Consider the following 12153-nt stretch of genomic DNA (forward strand, 5'->3'; position numbering starts at 1 on the left):
TATGCCACTGAATTTCTTAAATGTCTTCCTTCAATCCAACCTGGTGGGGATCAGGAACACTCGAGCAGTACTCAAGAAAGGGCCGCACTAGCATTCCATATGTAGTCTCCTTTATAGATAAGCTACACTTTCCCAAAATTCTCCCAATAAAACAAAGTCAAGATTTTGCCTTCCCGACTACCAGCCTGACATGCTCATTCCATTTCATATCGCACTGCAACGTTACAGCAAGATATTTAATTATTGTGACCATGTTAAGTAACACATTAACAACGCCGTATTCGAACATTACAGGGTTGTTTTTCCTACACCTCTCCATTAACTCACATTTTTACATGTTTAGAGCAAGCTGCCATTCATTGCCCCAACTAGAAATTCTGTCTATGTCATCCAAGTTTATATCCCTTTACAGTCATTCAATGATGACTGTGTATTGGGTACTGGATTACATTATAAAATTATGTAAGCAGAAGTATCAAGGATAGTGTTCTAATACATACTTCTTTATTTATGGGTTTCATTTGCCAACACATGAGCATGCAAATTTGTGTTGTAGTTATATCAGTATACAATATTGTAGAATCTAATACACGGCTTTTATTCAGTAGTGCAGTATTTCACCACCAACCTATGCAATATCATTGTTCATTACTATTCCATCTCTGCCACCAAATCCTTCCCCCACGCGCTTGCAAATATGTAACAGACACATGTCATCATACACCCCTGGAGCTGTTTGGTTTCCTGGTTTTCTATATGGTATAACTTATGTGACATGTGCATTTTTGTGTGAAGACAAAATAAAATGATTAGGATAGCATAAACATCCGGCCCCTGAACAAATAAAATCTCCAACCCAGCTGAGAATTGAACCAAGAACCCTGCAATGTAGAGGTAGTGACACAAACCACTAGACCACAAGTTACAGGCTCATAACCCTGAAGAAGACCTGGTTGCAATACCTGTCCCATGCATCCTCCCACTACCACCTACTGCAGTCGTGTCACAGGCACTTCCCATCCCATCAAAAACAAGACCACCTGTGAAAGCAGCCACTTAGTCTGTCAACTCAGCTCCAACTACTGTCTGTTTGCACAAACTGCCATCAGCAAATAGCCACCGGCATGCAGTCAAACACATTGTGTTTGACTTTAACGGCCATTAGTGTCTTCATAACTAACTTTTTTGAAACGCACCAGACCCTGGCTCTATCCCCTTCCCTGCTCTGATCCCAACCTCACCCTCACAACCCCAGCTCACCTGCGTAGTCCTTTCCCTTTCTCTGCCCCCCCCCCTCCCCCCTCCTCCCCAACCTCACTTCCAGCACAGCTCTCCCAATGCTGCTCCTGGCAGAGCTCACCATCTTGTTCCCCATCACACCCCTGCATGCTCCCACAGTCAGCACTGCACTACAGTATTTTCCCCCACCCTTGCTTTGCTACTTCTCCCCACCACACACCACTTCAGTGAACTCCCAGTACCCTTCCCAGCCACTGATAGTCACACCAGTGGGGCCACAGTACCTGGAGATAACAGTGGCCATGTGTGAGTGAGTGTGGTCCTTTTATTTTACTTTCATCTGATGAAGGGCTGTCCAACAGCTCAGAAATGTCCAACACTATTTTTGAATGTCACTGTCTGCTTTTCAGTGCCTCCTCTGTGGGCAAGTAACAGTCTATCCTAATTCATATTTTTATGTGAATTATTTATTACTTCTATCATAATATGTTCTGAAAAAATTTTCATCCATATTAATCACCTACATTCTAGACCATTAACGAAGGCATATAAACAAATACACAAAAAAAACGTAAGATTAGTGACATAAAAAGCTCATCGTGTTTTAACTCAAAGTGGCAGCTAAAGTCTTTCCTGAGCCTAAGTAGTTTTTGCAAGCAGTGCACTTCAAGTTAAGTGTTACACAGTATAGCTTATGAATGTTGAAGAAAACCATGTAGTGGTCTTGGGCTGACTGGTACAATGTTGCCTAGGTTAGAATTAAAGCAAAGCTTGTTAGGTCAAAAAAAAGTATATTAACACTGCTATGTGAATGATTTTAGCGAAACAATATATGCTTCAAATGTTGCTTTGGGAGCCTGCTTACATCAGCAGTGGTTGGGCAACAGAAAACTAAGTGCTTATGTGATTGGATTTGTTAGGGCGAGGCAGTATACACTCGTGAAAGAGTGCACTCAGTTTTAGAACAGGAGGCATTTGTAAGTGTCTGAGCATTTAAGAAATTTCATTACTAGCTGGCCAGTCATCATTCTAGTTTCTTTACTGACCACTTACTTCCCTGATGTTATTTTCTACATGCTCAAGTGAATTGGCTGGCTTTGTTGTTTCACTTATATAGTTTGAAATTGTACATACAAACTGTTGCCAAAATGCAATCATAGATCTGCTGTTAAGATAATCAAAGGAACTTTATGCAAATACCAAAGCTGGCAGAGACTTTCCACCATAAAAAGATAGATAAAATTGGTTTGCTTGTAAGAGTGTGGCACGGCATGGTTAGAAATGACAGAACGGCTAAGAAATTAGCAATCAAGAAATAATCAACATGCATTATTTCCTTGAAGATGGAGTACTGTTTTTCAGCAGAACAGTAAATAACATTGAATGGAATTACAAGCAAAAGATGGAAAAGTCACTGAATAAGACAGAAGTGATTTCTGGTATTCCCTAAGATAGTGTCACTGGCCTTCTACTATTCCTTACCCATATAAATGATGTATGATACAATCTGAGCAGCTGTCTTAGGTTATTTGCAGATGATGCTATCATTTATCTCCTAGTAAAGTCATTACAGGATCAAAACAAATTGCAAACAGATCTAGGAAAGATATCTGTATGGTGTAAAAATTGGCAAATGACCCTAAATAATTAAAAGTGTGAGGTCATTCACATGAGTGCTAAAAGGCATTCGCTAAACTTCGTTTACTCGATAAGTCAGTCAAATCAAAAGGTTGTAAATTCAAGTAATATCTAGGAATTACAATTACAAACAAAACTGGAAAATACACATACAAAACGTTGTGAGGAAGTTGAACCAAAGACTGAATTTTATTGGAAGAAAACTTAGAAAGATTCGACAGATCTACTAAAGAGACAGGCTACATTACACTTCTCCATACCCTTTCAGAGTACTGCTGTGCGGTATGGAATCCTTACCAGACAGGATTAACAGAGTACAACAAGAAAGTTCAAGAAGATCAGCACCTTTTGTATTATGAAGGAACAGGGGACAGAGTGTAACTGACATGATACAGGATTTGGGGTGGACATCTTTAAAACAAAGGCATTTTTTGCTGTGGCTGAATCTTCTCGCAAAATTTCCATCACCATCTTAATCCTCCGAATGCGAAAATATTTTGTTGGTGCCAACCTACATAGGAAGAAATGATTATCATAATAAAATAAGAGAAATCAGAGCTTGCATGCAAAGATATAGGTGTTCATTTTTTCTGTACACTGTTTGAGATTGGAATAATAGAGAATTATTGTGAAGGTGGTTCAATGAACCCTCTGCCAGGCACTTGGTTGTGATTTGCAGAGTATCAGTATAGATGTAGAAGTGAATGAAGAAACACTGGTTTGGTGCAGATTTCATGTGGGATCTTTTTAACGTGGAAGATGCAAAATCCATCTATGACTTCAGTGTTCTGTCAAAATCAAAAATTATTTGTAAAGAAACATAAGTGGTGCCCTGATTAGGATGTTGAAGGATGGATATTGGAAGTCACTAATCGAGATGAGAGAGTGAAATGGACTGAATTTTGGTTATATTCCGAAAGTACAGGCTACAGATGGATCACCTAAGGTGGTATGGAGGATGACTGCCAGGTGGTCAAATAAAATAAAGAAATAGGAAGCGTGGGAGGAATCCATTCACATTTGTGGTATATGGTAGTCTGTCCTGTAGAACAGAGTCAGAGACTGGTGACCTAAGCTATCCAGTCTGTTGAAAAGTAAAAGGTGTCTGCTCTGTAAGAAGACTCAAGCACAAGAATGTGTGTACCTACCCTCTGCCATCCATGATGCAGCCAGCAACCGCACACATAACATGTTTCTTATTGGTTGCCTGGGTGGCTTGTATAGCTAGGTTTACCACTAAAGGAGAAAAGGGTGGTGTGATACTGCTGAAACAGGTCATAATAGGCACTGCACAGATATAAGAAGTGGAGCTGGGAAAGTGTTTGAAAGGCGTGGCTGATAATTCAAAATAAAATTTTGTATAATAATCCTAAATATGTTCAGACTGACTAACCATCCTCCAAAGATGCATGTACAAAGGAGGTGCCTGTATCAAATATTGCCAACCAAAGACTTCAAAGGTAGTTGCAATTTATGTGGTCCTTTGCCATGAAAGTGAGGTGAACATTCCTACTTTATAATCATGGTGTGGTCATCCAAGACTGGACATGATTTAAAGCTTACTAGATTTGATGCAACTGATTCAGCAAATTTGCAAACATGTAATACCTCTATAACAAGAACTATTTGACAGTATTCTTGACAATATTCTGTCTCAAAACATGGATAGTTATCTATTTAGTATTCTTAAGGTAGACTACTTTGGTAGCTAAACAATAAGCATATTTCAATAGTATATGCAAAGTATAGCTTTTTATGGTATTAATATGAATATGGATGGCAATTTTTGATTCAATGACATGAAAATACACCCCCATATGATTAAACCCAACAAGCTATGAAATAAAGCAAGAAAATATACACAAAAATAATTTATCCATGCACCCTTGGGTTGAAACCAAATATCTGAAAAAGAAAAACTAAGCAGAAAGGTTACAAAAATCCTGCTGGCTGTCAACAAAAATGCTACATCAATACCCCTTGCATTGGAGAAACGGCATAAACTTTTAAGGAGGCTTATTCAACTGTGATTTCTTCTGTAACACTTTGTTTGCTTAAAAACTTCACATTTGTTCCCATAATGGATTACTTCGATTAGTTGCATGATTTCTATTTTTTGTGTCAATTGGCACAACTGCAGGTGAACTAAATGCATTTCTCAGGGCCAATATATGACTAGATGAATGTGGAAAACCTCCCAAAACAATCCTCAAATTGACTGATGGAATTAACTTTTAGCAGCTTAGGGCTGCACCAAGGTAATCTCCTTCTCTGCAGTTTGTCATATTATTGTGCAGTATGCAAATGCCTACTCTACCAGGCACAGTTATTTCTGTGGCAGCTTACACATGTCACATGAAAATGATGTTTTCTTTTTTGCTACTGATGTGTTTAGAATCAAGTATAGATGTACAAAACCTGCAACATAGCACGACTGTGTTCTCACAGGTGTACTACCACAGCTCTGTCATGGTAGACTGAACATAGGCTCAGCAAGTCATCATTGGTTTTAATTTTCCACAGCCAAGTGGTAAACTAATCTTGTGATTATGCTGTGCATCAGGTGGAAGAGGCATGCTTAAGATGACTGGGGAGAGCTGACTAGCATTATACTGCTGTCATGTTTATGTGTTGGGAATTGGCAACAAAATCCTTGCCCAGGGTATTAGACCAGCTCCTATGGGCAGCTTGGTAATGAATGAACATATAGCCTTCATAAAAAGACCGAATACTCTATTTTGGGCACAGTTCAGAACCCAACAAAAATGCAAAAACAAGTTGAGAGTGGGAACATTAAATGTAATAACCTTGACAGGAAAGACTCACAAGATTGGATACATGATGAAGAGGAGAAAGATTCATATCCTTGGATTGAGTGATACCACGTGGAAGGGAAAAAACTCTAAATTACTGAGAGGTGGGTACAAATTATACTGGCAGGGTCACAACAGAGAGGCAAAAAATGGAATGGGATTTGTGTTTCGCAAAGACATTGACCCAGTTACTGATATGAGCTTTGTTAAGTGAAAGGATAATTAGAGCAAGAGCAAATTTTAAAAAGAATAGTTTTGCTGTACTCCAAGTGTACACACCTCAGCAAGGGTGCAGTGAGGAAGAAAAAACAAAAGTCCTTGAAGAACTGGAAGACCAAGTAAGAGAAGATAGTATTATGATAATTGGGGATCTGAATGCTCAGATTGGCATGGATAGAAATGGATATGAGGTGGTGATGGGCCCTTTTGGATACGGAAGACGAAATGTTGAAGGTGAAGAAATTCTAAATCTGTGCATAAGGAATCATCTGTTAGTGAAGAATACATTCTTCAAGAAACAAGATAGCCATAAGATTATTAGATATGGCTGGGGTGGCAAATCTAAGACAGTTATAGACTATACATTAACAGACAAATTAATTGGAGGAAAAGTAAGGGACTCTAAAGTCATACCAAGTGAGTACTTAGACAGTGACCACAGGTAACTAGTGGCTGATCTAAATTATAAGATGAAGAGTTTGAATACTGTATGAAGAATGCCAAAAATTAAGGAGTGGAAGTTGAAAGAAGAAGAAAATATGAAAAGTTTCCAAAATCTAGTAGCACAAAAATTGCCACAAACTGAAAGCAGTAGTGTTGAGGAAGGGTGGAACCTATTTAAAACATCAGTAGTTAACAGTGCTGTGCAGATATGCAGCAAAACAAAGAGTAAAGTGAAAGACAAAGAAACTAGTTGGTGGAATGATATGGTAAAAAACGCAATTTAAAAAATGTAATATGGCAAAGAAAAATATGGAGTTTGAAAAAAAATTAGAACCAGGGGCTCGTGCCAAAAGATGAACACAAGGTGACAACAGTGGAGAAGGATTACTGACAAAAGAAACTCCAAGCAAAGAGAATTGTGAAAGAAGAAAAGGAGAAAAGTTGGGAAATATTCACCCAGAAACTAGAGTAGGCTAGCAAAGGGAACCAAAAACTGCTATATGGGTTATTGAAAAGTAAAAGATCTGATGGAGAAGACATAAAAGTGATTGAATCAAAGGATTGGCATATTATCAGGGGCATGGAAGGTATCAGAGAAGAGATGAAGAATTATTTTGAAATCTTACTGAATGGGGAAGGTTCACAACAAAGTGACACCAAAGTCACTGAATTAGAGGAGGAGCAGGATCCAATCTCTTGGTTAGAAACTGAGAATTCCGTGAGACAGATGAAAAGTGGGAAGGCGGCTGGAGTAGATGAGCTGACAGTGGATATGATTAAAGCCACAGGAATCCATGGAATACAATGGTTACAGTGGGTGCTGGGGGTGAAATGGAAAGAAAACAAAGTGCCAGATGAATGGAAAAAGGAATTATAATACAACTGTTCAAGAAAGGTAGTAGAAAGAAATGCACCAACTGCCAAAGAATCACACTGTTATCACACTGCCTTAAGAAAATGGAAAAGGTCATAGATTGTGGAAAATTCTAGAACAGCAATTAGAGGAACAGCAGCATGGGTTCAGAAGTAATAGGGGAACAATATATCTCATTTTCTCCCTCCATCAGTTAATGGAGAAGTATTGGAAAAAAAGAAAGGACTTGATAGTAGTATTCGTGCATTTGTAACAAGCATATGACAGTGTACCAAGGGATAAAATATGGGAACACTTGAGAAAACAATGTTCCTGATTCATTAATTAAAAAAGTCCAGATGCTGTACAGTCGTTGTGAGAACATAAGTAGGAGTCTTCATTACACTTATGGACACAATCATGAAAGAAATCAAGGAAGAAGAAAATGAAGATCTCAATGCTTTTGCTTTTGGTGATGACATCGCCATTTGGGGAGAGACGGAAATGGAAATTCAAAGGAGACTAGATTACTGGAACACAACATTTTAAAAAGTCAAGTTAACTGAGAGTAGGAACAAGACAGTGGCAATGAAGATGAGCAGGACACCCACACCCTGTAATATCGTTCTGGAGGGGGAGAAGGTTGAATATGTGAAAAGCTTCAATTACCTGGGTAGCATCGTATCACATGATGGAAATTCCAAGCTAGAAGTCTTAAACAGAATAACAAAAGGATCTAGCTTCTTCCACCAGGTACAAAATCTAGCATTGGACAAGGAAGTCCCTCTAAGAGCCAAACATACCATGTATAAAACTTATCTCCTGCTGATCATGATGTATAGTCTAGAGGCCTGTGTCATAAATAAGAGACAATAAAGTCAAATACAAGCATGTGAAATGAAGTTCCTTAGATCAGCTCTACCAAAACCTATGAGAGACAGAGTCAGGAATAATTATGTAGGTGACATTGACTACAGAGGAGAGGATGAGCACTTTGAGATTGGTGTGGTTTGGTCATGTGAAGCAAATACACCCGACTCCAACTCCACACCAGTATTTGGAGATGGAGGTGCCAGGAAGAAGACCAATTGGGTGGCCTAAAAAGAGATGGACAGACCAGGTTAAGGAAGATCTCAAGAGGAGAGGAATAACATGGGATGTAGTGGAGAGGGAAAAACTATACCAGGACAGAAATCAGTGGAGGCATTTCGTTCACCAAGTTCCTACCCAGCTCACTGGAAGGAAATCCTGATGACAGCAACAACAACAAGAGAGATGGGGAGAAGTCAAGCTATGAGGACATGCTGCAAGTCATACCTAGATAGCTCACTCGGTTAAGAGTATTGCCCGAAAAAAGCTAGTCCCCAGTTTCGAGTTCCAATTTGGCACACAAATTTAATCTGCCAGGAAGTCTCACAACAGTGCACATTTCACAGCATGCTGAGTGTAAACTCTTTCTGTCAGTTACACTATCACATAATAATCGTCAACAGGAGTGAAACGGAAAAATTTCTGGAAACTCAATCTGGCTCAGAATAAGCAGTATTTTGACTTGGGGGGGGGGGGGGGATTCTGAATTTTAAAATGGGGACTTAATGTTGTTTAAAAGTTATACATCCCAAATGAGTGTTAGATGCAACAAAACCTGGGAGTTTTTGTACATTGGTCCTTCTAGTATAATCTGGATTTAGACTTCAAGAAGGTGCTCGCAGAGTCATAACAAAACAGACAGTATTAAGTGTAATTTACATACCAAGTTGTTTCATTGCTGAATTAAACATACTGTACACAATGCTTTCAATTAGCTGAAGTATTTATGTATGCCTCAGTCCTTTGTGTGGTATCCATATGGTGAAGGACAGTGGGACTGTTACATACCAGTATTTTACTATGTACACTAGTGTAGTCATTTGCCTTACTAAGAAACTCTTTGGTTTTTAAAGTGAGATCTTGGAAATTTGCATCTTTTGCATTTGAGGTTATTTTACATAACTATGTAGTCAACTTCTTTGCTAGTGCAGAAATATAAGTGTAATAGGCAAACATCTACTGATAGTGCTATGAAAGACATGTTAACAGACACCAGTTGTGATGTAGCAAAGCTAAGCAATACGTACAAAAATAAATTTGTATTTACTGTAAAAAGTTAGAAAAAGACAATGTTGCTTATTTTAAGCTTTTCACAACATAATGAATAATAAATGAAAATTTGGGATGAATAGTCATGCAAACTCAATTTTTTTCAGATATTTTACCCATGTATTTTCCTGCCATTCACTCTGCGGACAGCCAGAAGACAGGTCCTTCAAATGTCACCGTAAAAGCTGGAGTTTGCATGACTGCATGCCCCAAATTTCAAGGATTAAATATGAAGCTTTTAATTCTTGGCCTCGCCACCAAGAAAGGGAAAGGATGAAGAATGTCAGTTCATAAATTTCTCCAACTAAGATATCAAAATATTGAAATATTTTTCTGACATATGATATTTACCTAGTTGATGCCACTAACCTACGAGCAAATGCTGCAAAGGCATAACAGTCATATTGAATCTGCTCAACAGCTGCTGAAAAGCAAGCTTCATATATTCCAATATTTATAAAGGATACAATCATAGAATAATAGTTTACTACAGTGGACCCAAGTGCCAGAACAGAAATGATTTTTCTCAGTAATGTGTAGTCAACACAGAATGAACAGCCTCCTATTTTGCAGTCATATTAAGATAACAAATCGACTGCAATGAGAGAATGATAAATATTTTAATGGAGACTTCAAAACTTCGTGAAGGCAGAGCAGTATTAAAGGTTACTAACTGAACTGAAGGAGAATTAATATTCCAGAACAAGATTTTCACTCTGCAGCGGAGTGTGTGCTGATATGAAACTTTCCTGGCAGATTAAAACTGTGTGCCGGACCGAGACTCGAACTCGGGGCCTTTGCCTTTCGCGGGCAAGTGCTCTACCATCTGAGCTACCCAAGCACGACTCATGCCCCATCCTCACAGCTTTACTTCTGCCAGTACCTCGTGTCCTACCTTCCAAACTTCACAGAAGCTCTCCTGCGAAACTTGCAGAACCAGCACTTTTGAAAGAAAGGATATTGCGGAGACATGGCTTAGCCACAGCCTGGGGGATGTTTCCAGAATGAGATTTTCACTCTGCAGCGGAGTGTGCGCTGATATGAAACTTTCCTGGCAGATTAAAACTGTGTGCCGGACCGAGACTCGAACTCTGGACCTTTGCCTTTCGCGGGCTAGTGCTCTACCAACTGAGCTACCCAAGCAAGACTCACGCCCCGTCCTCAGAGCTTTACTTCTGCCAGCACCTCGTCTCCTACCTTCCAAACTTAACAGAAGCTTAATATTAGATTTCCTTTGTTGTGTAATAATGCTAATCTATCCTTTAAGCAAAAGTCATTGGACAAATGCTCTTAAATTTTCAGCTGAAAATTGCTATTTCAGCTGTGAAAGATTCCAATTTATTACAAGGAAGAAAGATTAGGTTTCAATGTTATGTAGATTTGAAGGCCATTAGAGATGGATCAAAAGTCAGGCAATAGGAGATGGTCAAAAAAATTGACTGCGAACTTCTCAAAGGGGCTGTCCCTGAATTTACTGTAAGTGATTTAGAGTAACAATGTAAAATTAAAATTTAGTTGGTCAGACAGCATCTGGAACAGTTTCATATAAAAAAAATCAAATTACAATAATACCTTTGATGTTTTAGTGTTCATTAGATTTTAGAAAGTAATCAATATTTATTTTTACACTTCACTTACAATTAAATTAAAAAAAATGTAGAACTGAGGCAGGTTACTAAATGGTGTTAGAAACTTTTTAAATATCAACAAAGTTGCTGAATATTCTCGGGACAAATATATCAGGAATAGTGAAATACATGCGGACTACTGAGGCACTGCTGGGACAACTGTCTCCTGATACTGAAAATTAAACAGTGAGAAACAGACAAATAGAAAGCAATGACAGAAGTATAGTCAGTCTGAATGTTTGTTTGAACACAACAGTGTTTCAATATTCTTGGCCGCATAGGTGTTTTAAACAATGTTACTGGAAATAAAACATTGCATTTTAAATACATGCGTGACATTAACATGAACTGATTATTTTTTAAAAGCTTATTATTCTATATGGACGCTATGACTGTTCAAATAAGGATAAAATTATATTAACTCCACTCGCGGGGAGCTGAAATTACGCCCAATGCTGAGGACTCGAACATCCGACGGGGGGTAGCCGCGCGAACCGTGGCAATGCGCCCAACACCGCGCGGCTACCCCGAGCGGGGGAACAGGATTATTTCCACGTCATACTGTAAAACTATAATTCCTTTTTTCGAATGTAAGCATCTTCCTTTTTTATTTAGGGGCTTACTTATACTTCGATCAAATACAGTGCAGTTATGATTATTTAGTAATGTTCCAGGATATACCTGTCATATCTTCACACATCCTTGTCATTAAGCCACAATAAAAGTGTTTTGCTCACCTAAGTGACAACCAAGATTTGGGGCATCTCCAATAATTGAGAAAGGTAGAAGAAACGCGTTTCTTTCCTCCCATTCTGAGCTTAAGTTATCTATTCTACTGTGCCCCAACGAATCCATATCGCGTGCACGGCGAACGTTTGACATAGAATGAGTGTCGATTCTCTGATGCATTAGATATTTCCGCATGACGTATTGTAAATAAGCATACTATCTTCGCTGGCGCCAGTGCAATATATCTTTAGCAGACATACGATCCACTATTTCCTTTAGGTATTATGTGCTACTGAATTAAAGCTATAGCGAGATCTCAAACACAATCTTTCTTATGCCATTAAAGTCTGGCGACCCATTACGAATTAACGACGCCGAAACGCCGATCTTCACGCACATTTGTTACGTCAGTTGCGCGCAAAGTGGTACGGACTATTGTTTCCTCCTACAG

The 12153-nt window shown here is 38.8% G+C and overlaps 1 protein-coding gene across 1 annotated transcript in view; it reads right to left on the bottom strand.

Moving 5' to 3' along the window:
- The window catches only part of LOC126418438 (deoxyribose-phosphate aldolase), a 167502-nt gene extending 155630 nt beyond the window's left edge, over positions 1-11872 (bottom strand). The window contains exon 1 of the mRNA XM_050085197.1: positions 11711-11872. Within this exon, the coding sequence (XP_049941154.1) occupies positions 11711-11855 (145 nt within the window). The 5' untranslated portion in view covers positions 11856-11872. The remainder of the gene's footprint in view (positions 1-11710) is intronic.
- Between the last annotated feature and the right edge of the window lie 281 nt (positions 11873-12153).

The sequence above is a fragment of the Schistocerca serialis genome, chromosome 9, assembly GCF_023864345.2.
Source record: "Schistocerca serialis cubense isolate TAMUIC-IGC-003099 chromosome 9, iqSchSeri2.2, whole genome shotgun sequence".
Taxonomy (NCBI): Eukaryota; Metazoa; Arthropoda; class Insecta; order Orthoptera; family Acrididae; genus Schistocerca; species Schistocerca serialis.